General features: G+C 40.7%; 1 protein-coding gene across 13 annotated transcripts in view; it reads left to right on the forward strand.

Moving 5' to 3' along the window:
• The window catches only part of PPP2R2B (protein phosphatase 2 regulatory subunit Bbeta), a 435841-nt gene that overhangs the window by 174134 nt on the left and 239633 nt on the right, over positions 1-22074 (forward strand). For 4 of the 13 annotated variants that reach the window (XM_073905505.1, XM_025892404.2, XM_073905504.1 and 1 more), the window contains one exon: positions 12568-12652. The exons of the other annotated variants lie outside the window; for them this stretch is intronic. In XM_073905505.1, coding sequence (XP_073761606.1) covers positions 12616-12652 — 37 coding nt within the window. In that variant the 5' untranslated portion in view covers positions 12568-12615. Of the gene's footprint in view, positions 1-12567; positions 12653-22074 lie in introns of those variants that run through there. 13 annotated transcript variants of the gene reach the window in all.

The raw sequence follows: 22074 nt of genomic DNA on the forward strand, positions 1-22074 counted from the left end.
GGCAGAGGGTAGACAAGCTGCAAATGGCTCTCATGGAGAATACTGCAGCAAGGTGCTGAGCATTCCCAGGTGGCCTGAAAGACAAAGCTTGGATCCTTAAGTACAAAATATCATCAAAAGGTGTTGTACCAAAGAGGAGAGCTGTATAAGAAACTTGAGGAAAGTAACATTGCTCATTTAACTTTGCAGAAGTCAGGTTGGGGCCAGGAACACCCAAGTTAGGAGGTCGGTTGGTTCACAGTAGTTGTATTCCTGCCATTGACATTCTCCTCTGTCTATGTCTTTATATTAATCAAGCAAATAATACATAAGTGTCTTCTTACTTGAAATGATTCAAGCATTACTGAAGTTGACAAAGCAGGGGCACCTGGCTGGCTCAGTCAGTAGAGCACGTGACTCTTGATCTCAGGGTTGTAAGTCTGAGCCCCATGTTGGGTGTAGAGATTACTTAAAAAAGAAAGAAAGAAAGAAATCTTAAAAAAAAAAAAAGGCAGCAGACAAAGCAAAGCATGAATCACCCTCTATCCCCACACCCATCCCACTTCCCTGCCCAGAGTTAGCACCGTCATTAGTCGACTGTGCTTCCTCATGGCCACCTTTGGATGTATTTTCGTACATTTAAATATACATGTACACATCTGTATTGTGGGAGGGATTGTTTGTTTGCATAAGTGAACGTACACTGCTTGTTCTGTTTGCACTTTGTTTTTTCTCCCACTCAGTGATCTCGAAAGATCTTTCCATGTCAGGACACCTACAGCTGCCTTGTTCTTTGTAATGGCTGCATAGTGCCCTGTGGTATGACTGTATCATAGTTTATTTAGTAGTTCCCTTGTGGAGGGAAGAAAGTTATTTTATATTACATGCAATGCTGTGGTGACTATCTATCTATCTATCATCTATCATTCTATCTATGTATCTGTCTGTCTATCCATCCATCCATCCATCCATCCATCCATCGTTTGTGTTCAAAGGTTCTCCTTCCTGATTTTACCATCTTTAAAGCCAAGATACTGGTTCCTATTTCTCCACAAAGAGGCAAGAAGGACTTTCTGGTTCTTCCTTTCTTCCCTAATAAACCTTGGATAAGTCCTGTAACTGTGTGAACTTGCATTTCCTAGCATAGAATATAGAGAACACTTGGCATATCTACTTCTATGTGCATAGCACTGTATATTCTATAACTGTTTTAGATTTGAGTGTTAATAAAGGATAAGGTTGATTGGTAGTAGTTGTGGAAGGCTTGCTGTGTGCCAGGAACAAACTTTGAGTTTTAAAGTATTTTTCTTATTTAGTCCTCGGAACTCCAGAGGTTGATATTGTCCTTACCCCCCTTGAAGTGAAAAGTTGAAGCAGAATGAGATGATGACTTGTCCAAGGTCTCCCACTAGGAAGTGGCAGAATGGAAGTCACTTCCAGGACTGTCAGTGTAGTATATGAACACACCTTTTAAAACAGAAGTCATGATGTTGACACGGGGAAAGGGTGATTCATTTTCCTACAGAAATATGATTTTGAATCAATGCCAATACAAAAGATCCAGTTTTTATCAAGATTTTAAAAATGAGCAGAGGGAACATTAGAAGGGGTGGAGCATTGTGTGCAGTGATGTAGAATGCACATCCAAAGACCTGGGTGTTATTCCCAATCCCACCATCATAATTAGTTACTTTTACTCTGTGGGCTTCTGTTTCTTAATCTCCTAAAATGAGGCTGAAGATGGGGGAGGGGTGGCCTGCTCTCTCTAGATTTTTCTGGCTCTGGGTTTCTGTGATGCACTATGTCTCTATTTGATGCTGTGTGTCATTTAGACCTCTTTAGTCTGTTGTGACCTTGTGCTCATAGGTGAGCGTGGGGGACACAGGCGTTGGCTTTAAATGGCCCCACAACTCCAGGCTTGGCTGTAAGAGCTGATGGGTCAGATCATCCTTCTGGCAAGAAGTCTCTCGTGTAGCCAAGAGGTGGAGCCAGAAAGGGAAGCATCTCTTTGCCAAAAGCTTCTGCAGATGGAGGAGCCAGTCTGTCTGGGCGGCCCATGACTTTGAGAGGAGCCATTTGGCAAAGTTGTTGGCAGGAGCTGCCTTGCAACGTGAATGCTGGAGACTGTCCTGGGCTGGAGTGAATCAGGGATGCAGCAAAGGTGGCTGATGGAACAAATAACCATCTGGTGAGCAGGGTGCTGCTCATCTTGCCGTGCTGACAGCGAAGAGCAAGTGCCAATCGGCGAGGCTGGGCTCTCAGTGACACGATCTGACAGGCACAATAAAATGTCTCCCCTGCTGTTGAACGCTCCTTGGAGGGGCTTATGAATCCCATGTGAACCTGTTCTTTCCGAGATCAAGAGGGCTCCAGTTTCTTGCACTATTCTAGGAAAGAAGATTCATCACGTCAAACAAAACTTACCGGATCTGTGGCCAGCTGCTGTGCTGGTTGTGCTGGGGAATAAGGTGAATGGAGTAACAGTTCCTGTTGGATTTGAGCAGATGATACTCTGTCCTGCTCAAAATATACTTCACCCTTTTCAAGCCAGGCTTTGAGAGTCCATGCTGCATTTGCCTCTCTTGTTACGTCAGGTAGCTGAAGTGGTGGAATCGGGCCCTGCATGGCTCTGGAAGCATCTCTACGGCCTTGGACAGATCACTCTGTCTCTGATGATTTCTTCTACTGAGAAGATATGGCAGGGGTTGAAGCACCATGCCCCTGCTAGCATGCTATTATTCATATGTGAGAAATACATTCAAAAGAATGCCTCTCTCACTCTATGCTTTTGGGACCCATGGTTGATGGTCAACTGGAAAAATTAAGGTGGAAAAAAAAAAACAGTTTAAATGCTATTTTAAATAACACCGCCTAATTTTGATGAAGAGTCTGTTAAGAATCAAGGCTTCGTCTTTGCATGAGTCTGCTGACTGGGGCTTATATTTTTCTTGTACAAACCACACCCCAAAACAAAAAAAAACCATGTCCAAGTTTGGTTTCCTTGAGGTTGAATGACAGTATAAACAGGTGAGAAGCAAACTTAACACAGATCCTTCTAGATTTTTTACGACTGTCCCTGATCTTTTATCTCTCCCACATTTAATCTGACAACTCTTTGTCATCTTTTGAAGCATCCGACTTAGTTTTCATATGAAATAATCCCTTTCTAACTTTCCACACCACTCTTTTCATCACCTTCTGTGATACCTGATTAACTAACAAGTATAACTGGCATCAAGAGATAAGGGACAAAACAGAACTGCCTTGTAGTAAACCTGCGTCTCAGCCAGAAGAAGCAGGAGTGTGCCTCTGTCCCAGAGATGAGCCTACTAAATAAGCTGTGAGTAGAGATCATGCTGTAGGCCCATTTTACAGAGGCAACAGAAGGCATTTTTCCAACCAATGAGTCTGCTTCTTAGAAATCTGTTACAAGAGGTTCCGTGGAGCCCCTGGGTGGCTCAGTGGGTTGGGCGTCCCACTCTGAGGTCATGATCTCAGGGTTGTGAGACTGAGCCCCCACGTCGGGCTCCACACTCAGTGCATAGTCTGCTTAAGATTCCCTCCCTCCGTCCCTTCCCCCGCTCGAGCTCTCTCTCTTTAAATAAATAAATAAATAAATCTTTAAAAGAAAGAAAAAGAGCTTCCATTTTATCTCTGGTGAGGAGGAAGAGCCACCATGTACTGAGTGCTGGCAGTGTACCAGGAATTGAGTACTATTCTCTGTACTCTGTATATTTTGTATGATGTACCACATATTATACATGCATGTATATATTGTGCCCTATATTGATGTGTATATGATCCAGATATGTGCACATGTATGTGTTTCATTTAATCCTCACAGCAAACCTCAGAAGTATGTACAGTTAAAGCTTAATTAGATGAGACTTTTAGGTCTTATTCACCATTGTCCAATAGCCATGTCCTAGCACAGTACCTGGTTTGGGTTTTGTTGCTGTTGTTTTTAACAAAACTCTCAGACATAAGCTTTAGGTTAGAATAACTATCTAATAGGATAATAATTTGGTATCTCCACTTTGCACAACTATAGATATTCTAGAAGAGGAGTTGGTAAATTTGCCTATAAAGAGTCAGGTAGTCAACACTTTGGGTTTTGCTGACCATACAGTCTATGTCCCAGCTACTGAACTCTGCCATTGCTGCATGTGGGCATGGCTGTATTATTCTAGCGAAACTCTATTTACAAAATCAAGTGCTGGCCCTTGGATGGTAGTTTGCTGACCCTCCCATTCTAAAAAAATGTTTGGAACCCAACAGAAGTTCAAAAGACGTTGGCCTTCCAAGTGAGTGGTTGCAGTTAAGTGCTACAGAGAAGCTTTTCCAAACAGGAATGGCTTATGGTCAAAGTTGGGTCTTAGTGGGATTCTGATAGGTGATGAGGAGTGGCAAAGGCTGTCTTCATGGAGAGGGGGGTTTTTGTGATGTTAGGAGGCAAAAATATGCAAGGAAAATGGCATGCTGTTTGATCAAATGAGCTAGAGACTAGACACATAAAAGGCCATTAGAATCCCTGCACATAAGCACACTTCCCTTAGTAGTGTCCCCCAAATGTTCACTCCATACACATTTAAAAATATTTATTATATACTAGGCACCATGCTAAAAAAAACAGGCAAACGATAAAAAATCAAAACAAAGACTCTGGCCTCATAGAACTTGCATTCTATTGGGAAGACATACATGTGCATGAAATAAACACAAACATAAGAGTGTGATATAAATCTTAGTATGTAGAAAAAGAAAACCTATGAGGACAAAATATATGTCCACTGATGAAAACTTGGACTAAAAAGAAAAGTGTAAAAAAGAAAATCGAATTTACCTCTAGCCCCAGACATAATCATTACAAATATTTTCAATGCATTTTCTTCCAGGCTGTGTGTGTGTGAGTGTGTGAGTGTGTGAGTGCATGTGTGTGCACGTGCGCATGTGTGCGCATGCAGCCCACCACATATGTGTGTATAAGAGAAAAGAGAAAGGAGTGGATAATACTGGAATTATATGTAAAATGGTATCAAAGCTATTGTTGTTTTGTTTGTTTTGGTTCTAAATAAAATTGTGAACATTCTTCTGTAACATCTTATAGTTCAACCACAATTTTGCCATTCATCTAATGCTGGAAGTTAAATTATTTCCAGTATGTTGCTATAATAACTGATAAATAATTGCATGACTCTAAATCCTCTCTAGTTATTTTTTTTTAGAACAGGTTTCTAAAGTCAAGATTGCTGGGTTAAATGGTATAAATAATTAAGTTTCTAGATACAAATGAGTTTCTAGATAATAATTAATATATTTTCTAGAAAAAGCTGTACCAAGGAAGACCTTTGCAGTTGCTGTGGCCCTTTCCCACCGTTGCCTGGTCTTTTTCCTCTATCTCACATTGTCACAGATTTTTAGAGAGAATTTTTGCAGGTGAAGATTAGAAATAAATTCATCAAGGTATAACCACTGAACCTTAATATGTTCCTTTGCCCTTTTCCTTCCCCAAAGCCCACGTACTTCTACCCAGTCTGAAAGGGGAGGCAAGCACAATTCTCAGCCTCTGCCATTAAATACATGGGTGAGTCGCTCATTCTCTGGGATTTAGTTGCCCACCTATATTAAATAAAATGACTTTCATGGTTCCAGGGCATCGGTTGTAGATAAGTATATGGAACCTGGTGACCCAGAAATGTTAATTTTCCTCAGACTGATAAGTAGGTGACTTCAAAGAATGATTGACCCACAACGACAACCAGTATGGTTGTTTAATGAGCTAGGCCTCTTCTGGGGTTCATATTGGACATTTCTGAAAGATGTGTTCCTTTTTTCTCCTATTAATACTATGTGTGGTTGAATGCAATTTGAACCCAGATAAATCTGAGGAAACTAAACTTTACCTATCATTGACCTAAGGCTTACAGACATCTCTAGTACTCCTCCAAAAATTGAGTGCACGATTTGATGGAATTGAAAAGTATAAGTCTTAGAAACACCCAGTGGGATTGTATTTTTAGTGAGTGATTTTGGTCCCTTTTCAAAATGAATGGGCTGTCTGCATTTCAGCAGTCACTGGGGATTATAGGTAAGAGTTGAAGTCTCAATCCATTTTCCTTGAGTATTTGGGGCATTTTCCTTCCTGTGAAGTAAGAATACGAAGTTGAGACTTTTTTTTTAATTTAAAATTTTTATGAAGTTTAAAAAAATTGATACATAGGTTGTGACCTAAGAGTCAGGCAGATAAAATGTAAAGGATAGCTGGCTGGCTGGCTGGCTGGCTGACTGGCTGGCTGATGGGCTGGGTGGATGGATGGTCATTTGAATGGACAAAGATTTGTGGTGGTCAGTAGGAGACCAGTTGCTTCCTCAGAGGATTAAAAGTATGAAAACGTCTTCTAGAAACATCAATTTAAATAACAACTTGGGATCGTAATATTAAAATCGACCTCTCATCTCCTTTCTCTTATGTCTGGGAAGCCAGGGCAGGTGCGATGGGGCAAGAGAGTGAGTATTGATTAGGACAGCACAGATCCATGGGAACATGTTTCCAGGAAGTCTTCACTGGTACTAGTTTAGAAAAAAAGAAATACAACAGAGGGGAGAAGAGCTACTCTGGAACCCTAAGCTAACAGAAAAGTCTGGGACAGTTCAGTGCTTCCAGCTGACATCTCTTGGAGTGACCAATACTTAATCCCATCCCAGTTCTGTAGGATTAGCCTGGCTGAAACTAACATTCTATGCTATGAAAGTCAGAGCCCTCTGGTCACTTGATAGGACGTAGGGAGAATGTTTTTCACGCAGTTCCATTTGTGAATAAGGTGTGTTTCCCTCTAGGTTCTCTGACCCCTTACAGGGTCAGAGATCAAAGACTTGCTAAGGTCTCCCTGGGGACCTGAAGAACTCTGTGCACAGTGGTGAAAAACAAAACAAAACAAAAAAGCAAAAGTAAAAGCAGTCTGATTATGATATTGTGCTTCTGTTGCCAACATGCTTACTCAGTCCCTAAGATTCCTCAGCACAATTTGAGATGGAAATTTTCCGATCAGAATTTTTCCTATAAGTCTCAAAAACTTGGATTTAAGCCTGTTATGTGGGCCAGGTTTTTTCTTTCTCCAGTTACTTGACAAGTAGGTTGCCTTTGAGTAACTCATTTGAATGGCCTTGATCTAGTCATTGGCACATGCTGAAAAGGCAAAAAATATTTTCCTACTTGTGTTTGACCCTTCAAGAAGACTGGGCTGTTGACCATTTTGTCCTGTGCTTGTAAACCTTACTGCTTCCTGCCTGTCCTCTCATCTCTCTGAGTCTCTCCTAACTGACATCTAAGTCAACCATGTGGCCTTGCGCTGGGTCCTCAGTACTCCACACCATCCCTGCTTCCTGCTTCTGTACATACAATTTCCCCTTTCCTGGTACCCACCTGTCCTGCCTTGAATCTGCATTTTCCCATGAAATTTTTTCTCAGTTCCTTGAGTGTTTTAATCATAACAACAGTGCTGTGACATATAGGTATTATCCCCATTTCATGAATGTGGACACCAAAGTCCAAGTTCAGATAGCCTGCCAGAAAGAGGGGAGCCTGAGCATTGTTTCCCCCGCTAGAAAGAAACTCCTGGAAGACAGTCATCAACCTTTACCTCCTTGTTTTATCCTACAGAGGACAGTGTGGTGCTTGGCACATGGGCGCTTTGTAAGTGGTTTTGAACTTGATTTGAGTTGGAGAGTAGATTTGTAAAGTCTCTGTAGTTAGGGCAGCAGCCAGGTACATATTCTTTACTCGGGAGTTTAACTTACAACTCCATCCAGACATGTCTAAGCTAGGTTCTCCTACCCCCACTGGAGTTTAAAGATGTGCTATATGATTTTTGCCATCACTTGGAAATTGTACCAACTAATTAAGAGCATAGCCTATTATTCTGTCACTCATTTGTTTCTGTGTTTGTTTTTTTATTTTACTCTTTAACCCTTCAGCAAGTATCAGTTGAGCAACTGAAACCTCACTCATGCTATATAAATTGGTATATGATGATACAAGTATGAAAAAATATATAAAAGTTTATTACCATTGGGTGTGTGGGGAGGAGAGAAATAAGTATAAAAAAGACTATTAAAAATTAAAGGTAGCCACACCCATGATAGAAGAAGGGTACATATGATTCCTGTCCTGTAATTCCAAGGAATTCCAAGGAAAGAATGGCTAGTAGAATATTAATGATGGCTATGTCAGGCTGATTAAATTTTAATTCTTACTATTTTTATTTTCTAATGTCTGACAGTTTTCAATAAGTATAAACATTGTTTATGTAACAGGAACAATAAAGCTGTCATTATGGTGAAAAACAATTCGTGGAATGCCTACTACGTGCAAAGAAAAAGTGTGGATATCAGCGTAGTAAATATCCACCTGAGTTCTTCCTTTTCCTTTGAAGTCACATTAATCATTCTTCAGATGAAAATCAGTGAGAACCCTGGAAGAGTAGTGATATGTGAAGACTCTTAACTGTCAAATTCTGTAACAATAATTCCATTTGAGTTCTCTTACCTGTAGGTCTGTGTGAAGGGGCTTTGGCAATGAGCTCGGCCCTTAGGTTCAGAGCCACTTTGGTCCTGTGTCTGGGCTGCAACAGTAAAGGTAGGTGGTATCTCTGACCTCAGCCAATCACTTCATAAGGGGGCTAGGAAGGGGTCTGGGTGAGTCAGTTAAAATCCATTGTAATGATGGAAAGCCATCTAAGAAAAAATGTCCTGGAGCCTGAGGGTCAGAGCCAGCCCCTCTGCACACGAAGGATCTCACAGTCTGTGTTTATTGACACAGAAGGTGGTTTTAATTACCCTGAAGGAATTTTTGGCATGTTTTGCCAAAGCCTGTCTTTAAATGTTTAATCAGTGGGTTTCTGACAACCAGACCTACTGGAGAGGTCTGCATATGGGGGCAGTTGGTCAAGTGTAGTGTATTGCAATGGGGCTGCTAGTGACGGAACATAGGTATGTTTTAGCAGAGAAACGTAGGCCTGAAAATACCAACTTCCACCCATGCAATGACCTTGGTTTTGGAGAGTATGGCATGTTTTATGTCTGAGAAGCTTCAATTTCCTTCCCAGCTATAGATCCTCATCTAAGCAACCTCTACTCCCTCTGTTTTTGGTGTCCTGAAAGTGAATTTGGTAAGGTAATCTAGAGCCAGAGTTGGAGCGATAAATCAAACAATCAGCTTCATGGTCCCACACTAGTGACTTGAAGAAAGGAATGTGCCTTTCCAGGTACAGGTCCAAGGAAAATGTATACTTGTAATCCTTAGTTTTACCCATTTGTGTTGACAAAATATTTTAAGAAAAGAACTGTAATAGGACAAGTAGTATGATGGTGTCACATCACAAAGCCATTTTAATCTTTCAGATAACTTCAAGGAAACCATAGTCCAAGATAAATGTAAAAGCACCAAGGAAATTGTTTCCTTGATTTTTTGTCTCTTTGCTCTGGAGTGTCTAGTTTGAATCCTCCCACTAAGACTGTAAAAATAGTCAATAGTGCTACATAACTGTCTTTGATTCATCTCTCCACACTTAACTCCAGATGGAATTTCTTTTTTGTTCTCCTTGCATAAAAATGTCCTTCACACTATCCCCTTTCACTGCTGTCCCAACTAATCTACATAGAGACCAAATTCTACTCTCTCATGTAGACATGCAAGGGAGAGTAAGTTGGCATCTTGAAATCTGAATAGGAGCCCAAAGGCGTCTTTGGCACAATCTACTGAGCCTCCCTTTGAGCTACTGAGAGTGTCTGTGTCCTGTTTAGTGACATAGTAGTTTGGTGATAATCCTTTTGGCTTGCATGGAAAGGTTTCTCAGGCTATTTCATACTGATGTTCCCTGATCTGAGGATTTACCAAGCTTACAAGGAAGTAAGGTCATTGGAAATGAATCCCTCTCAACCATCACAACAACTGAATAAACAGTCCCACAGGTATCTTTGGTACAGCTGATAACTATCAAGTTTAAATGGTCCCTCTTCCTCTTGTCTTTTAAATTAGTCTGTGGGTGAACCAACTTGGTTTAACCAGGTTGATAGGTTATAGTCAAATTTTAGGCAAGGAAAGAGTTACATAAGATAGTAATGCTCTATGAAACTTGTGAAGGGGCTTTATATTTCTACAAAGTATTTTCACAGCTCTTACCTACTGTGCACAAAAAAATTGGAGAATGAGTTTATTTCTTATTTCCTCAATGTGAAAACTAAAATCTAATAGCATTAATCAATTTGCCTATGATCACATAGCTGGTTTGTGGTGGAGACAAGACAGAGGTGCAGAGATCTGATCCCTAAAACAGAGCTCTTCCCATGTTAAAAAATGAAATCAACTTTCACTGAACTCCCAACTGGATGAAATTTTGCAGTCTTTGGAAAAAGCATTCATTTTTGCTGACTCTCTCTGAGAGATGTTGGCCACCTACATCCTTAACACAAGGTTCTTTGGGTGGAGCAACTTGGCATGTCATAGCCCTTTCTTGGGCATTAGGTGTGGGGTATGTCTCATTTCTAAGGTCATTTACTGTTAATATTCCAAATGGAAGGGTCTTGAGACCACACTCCTGGCCACTGTCTTTGGTGCAAGCCTCAGAGAGCTAAAGTTTGACGCATATGAAAATTTGGAGAAGGCAGTAGACTTAGTTCTGTTTCATGACAGCATATGGCACCCAAATATCTAACTCACAAGTATCTGCCATTTAAAGCAAGCAAGAAAGTAGATGAGAAAGAATGGATGAATCATCACTAACACCATTTTTCCCCCCCTGGAAACATAATATAAGGGTAGTGAAACTACATTTACTGAGTGATTCTTACATGCTATTTACTTCTTTTGCTTCATTTCCATTTAAATACGTGAGCAGTGAATTCTTTATGAAGAAGATGGGCTTATTACTTAAATCATCTAACCATAATTGCTCATATATAAAATCGGGATAATACTAGTAGCTACCTTCTATGGTTGTTAAATGAAATAGTTGTACAGTAGTTAGTTCAGTACCTGACATAGATTAAACATCAGTAAGTGGTTGTTTGGTTCTCTTTAGTATTTCTAGAAGCCCTAACTGGTCATAAGTATTATTTGCACCAGGCCATACATTCTCTCTGCCCTCCAAATCCCTAGAATTCAGGATTATACTGAAAAATAAACTTAGTGGGTTGAGAACACTGACTCTGGAGACCCCCGTGTTTGTATTCCGGCTCCACCACTTGCTAGCTCTGTGACTTTGGGCAAATCCTTTAACTTTGCTCAGCACAGGTGCCTCCTCTATAAAATACAGGTAACAAAGCTGAATTTCTAAGGTTGCCATGAGTATTAAATACGACAGTGTGTGTGATGTGATGTGTACTCAGTATCGAGTATGCAGTAGGTGCTACGTAATGTTTGGTTGTATTTTCATTAATATTAGTTCATTTATCTGTGTCCTACAACAAAATCGTTACTGTCAAAAGATGGTTGTTTTCATTACAAAACACAGGAGAAATTAACACCCTAACCTTAACATTTGATCGAGTATCAGTTCTGGATGGTGGTAATTCATCTCTTTTAAATAATAAATATCTCATATAATTATATATGGAATCTTGTGAGAGTCTAAGCCAACTGCTGCCCTTTTCTGAATATGAAACAAAACATTAGGATATGAAAATCCATTACCTACTCTATATAGCATCAGTAGGATCGTTTTTAAAGGTAATAGCTTTGAGATATTAAAAAATGAATGATAATAAATAAATTATAAACCTCTCTATATTAGTGGTATGTTGAAGCTTCTTATTAAGGCTTAATTTTGTTGTTTTTTTTTAATATTGTAGCTTTATTTTTAGTACTTCTTGTATTGCCTTATTCATAGATTCTCCCAGAGTATAATCCTAATACCTCTGGACACTGAGAGAAAGGGAGCCTCTTATAATCGGTGAAATAACACATTCCTGTTTCAGAATACTTCCAGTTGCTTAAAAGTTCTGCATACCAGAGCCATCTGTATTTTTACACGTTGCTGCTAGCCCTCCACTGTGAAGCCTTACCTCAAAAGCTTTGTATCCTTGCTTTCATGATCCCTCTTTAACTACGTGGAGGTCATTCCCCTAACAGCCCCCAGCCTCCTCAAAACTCCTCGCACGTTTTCTGGCCGTTGTTTTCAACCTTAATGTTTATTGAACACCTGAAGTGTTTGTTAAATATAAATTGCTAGGCTCCTCCCAGTGATTCTAATTAAATAGGACTGGGAAAGAGCCCAGAAGTTTGCTTTCTAGTGGAGTCCTGGGTGGAGGCACTGCTGCTGGTTGGAAGCGACACTTTGAGAACCCCTGCTCTCCAGAATCTGAAGGCAGCCCACTAACAGTTGAGGAGGCCGAAGCACAGAGAAGTTTTCTAGAGTTGGCTGTATTACCTACTGTATCAGCCTGGATTTTGACAGACCAAGAGCAACCTCACACAAAGAGGCTATTGGGGGGGCGGGGGACTTGGAGCGTGTGTAATGCACCTGTATGTTACCAAAAATTGAAGCATCACTACCTCCTGGAGTCTGGATCTGAACCCCATGTTTGTCACAGGAGCCAAGGGAGAAGCCAAGACAGAGAATAGTGGCACAATAATGAAGCATGAATTATCCAGATGAAAGCACCTATGGAAATAAAGGTATTAGTATTATTATTTATACCTACTATTTTTAATAAAATAGCAATATGGAAGTGTTGAATAGTTCCAATTGCTTAAAAGTTGCTCTGGGGGACGCAGATCAATTAACTCACATTTTAAAATGAAAGTGTAGATAATAAGCACTGTTTGACTTACTGTTTTCAGAACATGTTTTGATGAAATGTGTTGCTACACAGCAGTAACAAGTAATGATGACTGGTTATAAAGTTAACCAGGAAAGAGGTGAGGCTCTGTAAGACTAGACCCGACTGTATAGATGCTGGCAATGTATGCAGACTAGGCTAGAGAATCAGACAGATGGATTCACTGCTCTAACAGAAAGCATTGGGCCAGAAGGTGAAGAAAGAGACAGGGCTTCTTACTATGTACAACGAAGAATGAAGTCTTTGCTAAATGGTAATTTTGAATTAGGAAGGAAATCGGGAAATTACCGCGTAGGAAAAACGGTAACTTCTAACCTATATTAAACGCTTGGAGGCTCTATTAGTATGACCACGGAGCCATCCCACCTGATCGGGATGAAGTAGCGTGAAGGCTTCTGCTAGCTTTGATTTATTCCTTCCTTCAAACTATGGGGTGAGACTGTTGAGCTTTGCAGCCTCCACACATGGCTGTGTTTTGGGGCCCTGGGCAATGAAATCTGATTCAAAGGAACTCTAATTTTTATTTGAGAGAAAGAATCATCCGAGAATTCTCCCCTGCGGTGGAGTTTGTAACAGATAGATAGAAATCCTGAGTCCAGTCGAAGAGTAAGACCTGCAGAAGAGTTTCTTCTAAGGAAAGGTATAGGGAAAGGAGAGTTTCCAGATAAAGACTTACTCTAGGAAAATAAAATGAAAAATGTGGTCAAAGACTTAAAGGGAGAAGAAAGAAAGAGCAGATGTGTGTATTTATACATATGGATATATGTGTCTGTATATTCTCCATCAGCTAATGGGTATGGGTGAGTCAGGCTTTGGTGTCCCAAGGGAATTATGCAGCCTTAGCTTTATACGTTTATATAGACGCCACACGGGCTATATTCCCTAATGTGCTTCTTTATATAAGAAAAGAGTAGGCTTTGTTTTCAAAAAATACCTTGGGGTGTTTGTGTTGGGAGGTAGAGTCTAGCTCTTTCCCTGCTATAGAAAAATTCCACGTTTTTCTGTCTGACCTATTTTAATGAAGAGTTTACATCTGTTGTAATTTCAATGTACCTTTCTTTCATTCCTACCAGCCAGGTAACCTTTTCAGGGTGTTCTAATGTGGTTTTGATTGGGGAGTCCGAGTTTCATTTGGTTGGGCCTTCGTTGCTGCTTTAATGAGATAAGACTAGATAGACTTCAAATGGGTTTCCCCGGAGCAGCCTTCACTCCCTCCTTGCCTCCTCCAAGAGGGAGGGGATGGAAGGGATTGGAATACTGTGTTATTTGGTCATGTTTTTCTGACCTGTGTCATGTCAGCCTCGAAATTTCCAAAAGCGCAAAAGCGGCAAGTGGGAAAGAGACAGTTCAGAGTCAGAATTTTAAGAGCTTGTTGGGAGGAAGAATGCTTTTCACTGCACCTCAAGTCTAACTGTTTCTGAAAAATCCTTTCCAAGTACAAAGACGGTGCCCTTTTCAAAAATGCTGAGGGATTGGTAACTATGTAAGCATTGTGCATAGCTCTGTGATTGAGTGTGAGGTATAAAATGAGTGAATGTCTGTTAACATAGTGTAAGCCTCACTTCAAGGCATTATTTTCTCAAGTTAAGCCGCTTGCTTTGGAAATGGAATCCATTAAAATTCAGTTAAGATTGCCTTGAGTTTTCATCTAAGATTATTTAATAGCAGTGTAAGGCAAAAAACCACGTATGATTGTCTCTGACTTCCCAAACAGTGCTCCAACGAGAAATCGTACTGTTCCATGTAGCGGCAGGGTGGTGTGAAAGGAGTCTGCCATCAGCCTTCCATTTACTAAGTATTTATTCCACACTCGTGTGCCTGGTGCTGTGATCTGCCCTGGAATGCAGAGGTGTGATACACACAGCTGATGCCTTCCCTTGAGGCACTCCTGGACCAGGAGGGGACACAGGACCACAAATAATGACCCTGCAGGATGAGAAATTCTGTGACGGGGATGTACAGGGGGCTGCGAGATGATGTGAGAGTGTTCAGAGGAGAAATACGTGGCTCAGCTGAGACCCGAAGGATGAGAGGGAGACTGAAAAGTGTTCCAGGTAGGGAGATTGGGATGGTCAGAAGATAATGGCTTCATCCTCCCAGAGTCATTGAGTAGTTCAGGGACTTTAGGAAAAAGTCTGTCTGGAAGACTTAGTTTCTTTATCTTCCTGTGGAGCATGGTGGTGGTGCTCATGGTGGTGGCCACGGTGGGTGCTGTTTGTGGTGGTAGGGGAAGACAGAGAGAAACTATAGCAGTTAATCCTTACTGAGCACTTGTTATGTAGCATGTTGAAGTACGCTAAGCACTTCCTTTCGTTCATTACCTGTTAGAGTTTTATGATCACCTTATGAATGTAGGTACCATCATGGTCTGTGTTCTACAGATGAGAAAAGTGAAGCTGAGGAAAGCTAAGTAAGGTGAAGGTCACGTTGCTAGTAAGTGGAAAAGCCAGGACTTAAAAACAGAAGTTGACTCAAGAGCTTGCATTTTCCACCATTACTGTGTTATTAATAATCTCACTTTTTCAGGGGCTGATATAAATAAAGATGAGCAGGATAATTCATTTGAAAGAGCTTTTTAAACTGCGTGGAACTCTAGATTGTCATTGCACATGTTGAGCTGAGGCATAGGTCATGTGCTCAGTAGCTAGCCTAGATTAAAAAGTAAAAATGGCTTCAGCAATATATGGGCTGTCGTCCCTTGCCTTGTTAGCACCTCCTCCGATTCTTTGACCTCAGCACGTTGGTAGGCAAACATGGCAGTCCCCAGGGGACGCTTTTTGAAGCAACAGAACGTTAGATGAGGTAGACCAGGGATTTGCTCCCAAATGGCAGTTGCTGTGTTAGAAAGTCCTCAAATATCTCTGAGATCGTTAATCTGTGTTAGTCACTCCCTGCCTCTCCATGACTGCTCAGCACAAAGTGAAATGGAGGCTTGACAATGATCCAATTCTTTTTAAGAGTCTTGGCTTCTAGTATGGGTAATCCAAAGCCTCAACTGGACTTTTTAAAATTCTGGACTACCTAGCTGATGTGTGTGTACGTATGCACTATTGATACAGGCATAGAGTCCCTACCTTGCCTGCCTTCTTTTGCCAAATAGTCTCTCTTCCTGTCCCTTGATATTTCTGACAATCCCCCATGTGCTTTCTGCCCTTATCTGCACTTTAATCAGCCACCGTGTTATGAATTGAGGATTGCCTATCCTAGTATCACATAAGCAGGTCCATGTTGCTCACCAATACAACATTAGCAGTTATTGGGAATAATTGAAAACGTTCATAGAGGTGGCTGCATACTCTTTGGGCCCAAAGAGCATGTCTCCCCTACAAAGGGAATGGCTAGTTCAACAATGAACCAAAATAATGAATTCTTCTGCATCACAGTTCAATTGCAGAGGCTAATTATCAGTTTGGTTTTTGTCCCGCTTGAAGCCTGATAACGGGGTTTCCCTTTGGAAGCTTGATTGAGCTGGTGCGCAAGGCAAGACTGTGTAATTCAGGTAGACCAGTGAAATGCAAACAGTTTCATGTATCTGTGGTCACTAATGACCTGTAATCAAGCGTTGATTTGGTAGGTTAAAAACAAGGATGCAATTAGTTTATTTGTTCAGGAGTGTAAACAGAAGAATTTATCAATCTGCTGATTGTTCTCCTCCTTTGAAGACGAATGGCTGGAGCATTAGTCTTGAGCTGTGGCCCCTCAGAGCTGCCATTCATCTGTTCCTGAGATTCTCCCAGCTTCCTGACCAACCACTGATGAGTCTATGGCCTTTGTCAAAAGGGGACAAAAAGGGTACGGTTCTTGGTGTCCTTTCTCTGTGGCTTTTCCTCTTGATGAGTTAGCTAACCACTTCAATATTAGTTCTCTTCTTTCCCTCCTTCGTGGTCCTATGCTTCGACCACCTCATTTTCTCAAAGTGTCATTGTTCATCCAGCAACATTGAACCCAGAACTGTCGAGGGCCAGTTATGCTGCCACTACTGTCCTGGATCTTAAGGTTTATGGTGGTTGTGAAGAGAGTCTTGATTCAGTCTTTGTGAACTTTACTGTCTCTCCATAGATGTCTTTAGGGTTTCTGTGTTACTAACTACTTCTTGGATTACTTATCACTAAAACCAAATGAAAACTCTCCTGCCGTGAAACAGATGCTTTATTGAGATATGGGTCTTAGCGAAGAAGGGGCTCTGATCCTTTGGGGTACATCAAAACTGGCAATAGAGGTTTTGAGGGATTATAGTGACTCCTTAGAAAAGATATACCTTGTGTTTTCCCTAGTCATTTATTTAAACAGGGGGAGTAAATACATTTAAATTCTTATGGGAGACCGTGAAGTCAAAACATAAAAGCCTCTAATCCTTCATCAGGTGGAAAATTCTGTGATCTACTTGATATCACAGAATGATAATGATACAGGTTACTCTGATGAGGCATTTGGATTGCTTAAGATCATGTTGAAACAGTGGAAATGATCTCACTCACATAGAACATGACTTCTTTCCCTATCAGCCTGAGTCACACACTAAGCTGAAACGACTATCAATCTGTGTTGTCTATGTTCTCCTTAGAGTAAGCTCCCTGGGTCTCTTGCTCAACATGTATCACACGGTCTAACACAGTGACTGGTGTGTAATAAATATACGCAATAAATATTTGTTGCGTGAAATTCAGGTACAGTGATTAGAGTTTGAAGACCAATCGTGCCATTTGGGATATTGTGAAATAAAGCAAAATTGCTTGATAAAAATGATCTTAAGTATCAGGATTAGTAAATAATCGGCACCGTAGCTGACCTTTTCGGGTTTTTTCACATCCCCTTTTGTGCACTTCCATATAGTGCCTATAATGCATTAGTAAACTTCCATTTCATTGCATTAATAACCCACATAATAAAAGGGACCTCCTGTTCTTGTGGAAACTACTAAAGCCTAGCAGTGATATTTTCTGTACTCATCACAAGGGTGACCTGTCAAATTTCTGGTGTGAAATGACCTTCAGAATCTAAAGAGGAGCCTTCACATTCAGGAAAGCCTTGACACTAGTGTGGGTAGATGGGTAGTCGTTTTTCATTTGTTTATTCGAGAGCTATTTATTGGACACTGTGTGCCAAGCATGGGGGTAGGTGCCAAGGATTTGGAATAGCAGGCCCTCTGGCTAATACATTAATCCAGAATAACGAAGATGAATGTACGATTGTAACTGTGCTGGGCACTGTAAAGGCAGAATTTGTGGTGCTGCAAGTGTGTGTAAAAGATTACTGGACCCAGAGATGGGAAGCTTCCCTGGTGAAGGGGTGAGAGGACTAAATCCTAAAGCCATAGTAGGAGTTAGCTATGTTGAGGAGGAACAAGAGGCATGATTCAGGGCAAGAGAATGGCATGACCAAGTAGCACAGAGAATGTGTGTCCAGGCAAGTGAAAGATGCCCCATGTGGCTTGAGTTCCCACAGGACTGGCATTAGACAGAAGCCACATCTTGCCAAGGCTTGAGGGTAGAAGAGGACTCTATTATTTTTTTATCCTAGGAATAAAGGGAAGTGTTAAAATGTTTAAATGTGGGGAAGATGGGGAGCAGTGTTCACATTCGTTTTTCAGAAAGATCATTCTGGCTGCAGTGTAAAGAACAGATTGGAAATGCTCCAGAGTAGATTTAAGGAGACAAGTGATTTGTTCATATGAAACTGACACAGAATCTACATAATATATGCCCACGTGAGGGAGTTCCAGTGTAAAGCACATACCCTTCCAAGAGATTGAAGATGAGCTCCACTGTGGTATAATATAGACCTCTTCAAATTTCCTCTGTGTCATGCACACACACTTACCCAGACATAAATTAGCATCATTAATGCAGAATGTCACATTAGAGCGCAGTCCCCTTCCAGCTGATGCACCACTTCAGCACCTTTCCCTTTGTACTTTACCCTTCGCCTTCAAAGGCTGTTCTCAGGTCTTATTTTCCTTCCTAGAAGTGTGAGATTGGTTTTTCTGCTATGCTATTAGAGTGATCCTCCACTTAGAGTCTAATCTGCCATGGCTTTGTGCCTGTTTGTCAGGAACTTGGAGAATATATTAAGACATTACACAGGGTGGAAGCTCTATTTTGACAACGATTATGCCTATTATCTATTTTAATAAATGTAAATTGCTGTGGAGAAACAAACCATTTTATGTCACTTGAATCCTTTTCAAGGAAGCCTGAATCCTTTTCGTGTAGCTTAGATGTATTGCTGTCATTTTCCTTTCACAGAGTTGAATAAACACACTTAAGTCAGACCTTTGTTAGTGCACCCTCTTATACTGTTGCCCTAATAAATTGTTGTGATTTTAGTCTTTGAAATCTGTATTTGGTAACATTTGCAGATTTATCTGTGTTCCCTTCCAGAATTGAAATTATTGGGACCACTAGTCCACATGTGCATTATTATGTGCCAAGCGCTATCCTTGGTATATAACAATGAATTAAGGCACTGCTATTGCCTTTGAGAAGCTCACACTCCTTTCAGACTGTTGGAGCAAGGATAGGAGCTTAGATGATCCATGTGGTGATGAATTAGAGTTGGACACATTGGGAACAACTCATGTTTAACTTTATATAGGTACATGGGATTACATGTAGAGATATTTATAAGTATGTGTATATGCACGGGCTTATGTACATACACATATTTCTTTGTCATTTGAGAGAGCCTAAAAAATGACACCCCAGTAGCAACAGGTACAACTAGCACTCACCTCTTTATTTCTAAAACCATTATCCAACGAAAGGACCTGGGAATCCTTCCAGAAATGTCTGATTCTAGGACTGGGGAAGGAAATCTACAAGATGAGGCTGGAGCCTTGTATAGTGCCAAAATGTAAGGAAGTGCTTGGAAAAAAAAAATACATTGAGAAATATGTCAAAGCGGACATTGATGGAAGTATGTCTAAGAGACACAGGAACCAACTGAAAGAGTTCCTAAACGTCTCAAGTGGAATAAGTTAAGAAAAAAAAAAAGTAGTAGCAGTAGTAGTAGTATTGGGTTATAAACCAAAGTACAAAAGAAATATCCACGAATCCATACTGATATTAATAAATAATTGAATAAACTAATAAAGGACAGAGAAAAATCTCCTAATCAGAACTCCAAATTATATAGATAACCCAGCCTCAGGGAGCATAGCAAGTGGGTGTAGCTCTCCTCTCCTCCCAAAGTGTGGGCTGCACATAGAGACTTCTATCAAAAGAATACAGATTGGAAAAGGGATCAGGAAGAGTAAACTGACAGAAGAGAAACCTGACTAACACCACTTCAGCTAGGTGATGAAGGTCCACATGAATATTCGTAAGTCATGTTGATGGTAGGGAGCCATGATGTGATGTAATGAAAATGACACCTTACCTCTGTGATCTTCATTTATGAGAGAAACACCAGGCAAATTACAGTAGGGAAGCCTCCTACAATACACAAGAAATATGTGTATGTACATAAGCCCATGCATATACACATACTTATAAATATCTCTACATGTAATCCCATGTATCTATATAAAGTTAAACATGAGTTGTTCCCAATGTGTCCAACTCTACTTCATCACCACATGGATCATCTAAGCATCAAGGTCACCAGAGGCAAGGAAAGTCTGAGAAACTGCCACAAACAAGGGCCTAAAGAGACCTGACAACTAAGTATACTGTGGTATCCTAGATGGGATTCTAAAACAGAAAAAGAACATTAGGTAAAAACTGAGGAAATATGAATTAAACTATGAATTTTAGTTACTAACACAAGTGATCCATTAATTATAACAAATGTACCACCTTAACATAATACGTTTATAATAGGAGAAAGTCTGCAGGACATATTTGGGAATTCCCTGTGCTATCTGTTCACTTTTTCTGTAAACTTAAAACTATTTTTTAAAAATTAAAGAATAAGAAAGAAGCTTACAGTCTAGTAAGCTAGTAGGCAATTGTAAGACATATTGGGAGGGTGTATAGGGTCCTTGAGAGAAACATAATGGGGTTCTAACTTGTCTTTCAAATCCTGACTTGACCACTTTGAGCAGGTTGCTTAACCCTTCTCATCTTCTGTTTTATCTTCTCTAAAATGGTGATAGCACCTGCCATGAGTCAGAATGGGCTGTGAGGTCAAACTGCAGGAGTTTACGTCCCCAGTGACAAGCTGGGTGATTGACTAAACCTATCTGGGAACTAGTTCCTCATCAGTAAACAGGGGGGGCGGGGAATAGTACCTAACTCTCTGTGTTGTCCTGGGGTCTGGGGTGTTGTCTCTGAAGAGCTTAGAACAAGTCCTGGCACCCCTTGCTAGGTCCATATAGGCTGCTGCTGTCTTCTCACAGGTTCACGGTGAAGACTCAATGGGACAGTCAGGGAGCGTGCTTAGCACATGCCTGGCATATCATAAGCTCTCTGTTGGTGGTGGCGGTCGCAGCAGTGGCGGCAAAGGAAAGGTTCATGAAGGCCAGGAGAGGCCCTCCCCATGAATCCCCATGAGGTCTTCTCTGACCCTAAACTGGGAACAGAATAAGAGCTGACCAGACAAAAGGAAGGCAGGCGATGGGTGTGGGCTTTAGCAGAAGGAACAAAGGTTCCCAAGCCAAAGGAAGCATGGCACCTTACCATAACTTCAAAGATTTCAGAATGGCTGGAATGTGAAGTCTAAGGAGGAGGAAGAGGAGAGGTAAGCAGGACCAGCATTATGTCTGGAATTGAAGACTGAAGTTAGGATTTTCACTTTATCCTGGGTCAATATAAGACTTGTTCTCTAGAACAATCACTCTGGCTGCTTGAAAAAAATGCACTGGAAGACCAGTTAGGAAGTGAATTAGTTGTACAGGTGAGCGATCATGGTGGCCTAGATTATGGTGGTGACTCTGGACATAGGGTTAAAGCATATGAAGGCTAACAATAGGAGGCAAATACTGATCATACAATTTTGTGAAGATCTCTTTCTACCTAGGAGTCCGATGTATTATAGCATGTAATGCCTGAACAATTTCCTAATGTCTGTATAAGGTTAAAAAAACTGTAGGGTGATACTATGAATTTTAGGCAGTGACTTTGAGATTTCTACATATATATATATACCAGTATGTACCATTATGGAGATTTTAAAATTTAAAAAAAGCCATAAGCACATGACAATCACATTTACTCTAGAATGCTCTAGACCAGACTCATACAATAGAAATATAATACAGGGACACCTGGGTGGCTCAGTTGGTTAAGCATCTGACTCTTGATTTTGGCTCAGGTCATG

Source organism: Callorhinus ursinus, unplaced genomic scaffold (genome assembly GCF_003265705.2).
Source record: "Callorhinus ursinus isolate GAN/ISIS: 27379988/994484 unplaced genomic scaffold, GSC_fseal_2.0 scaffold23, whole genome shotgun sequence".
In the NCBI taxonomy this organism is placed as follows: domain Eukaryota; kingdom Metazoa; phylum Chordata; class Mammalia; order Carnivora; family Otariidae; genus Callorhinus; species Callorhinus ursinus.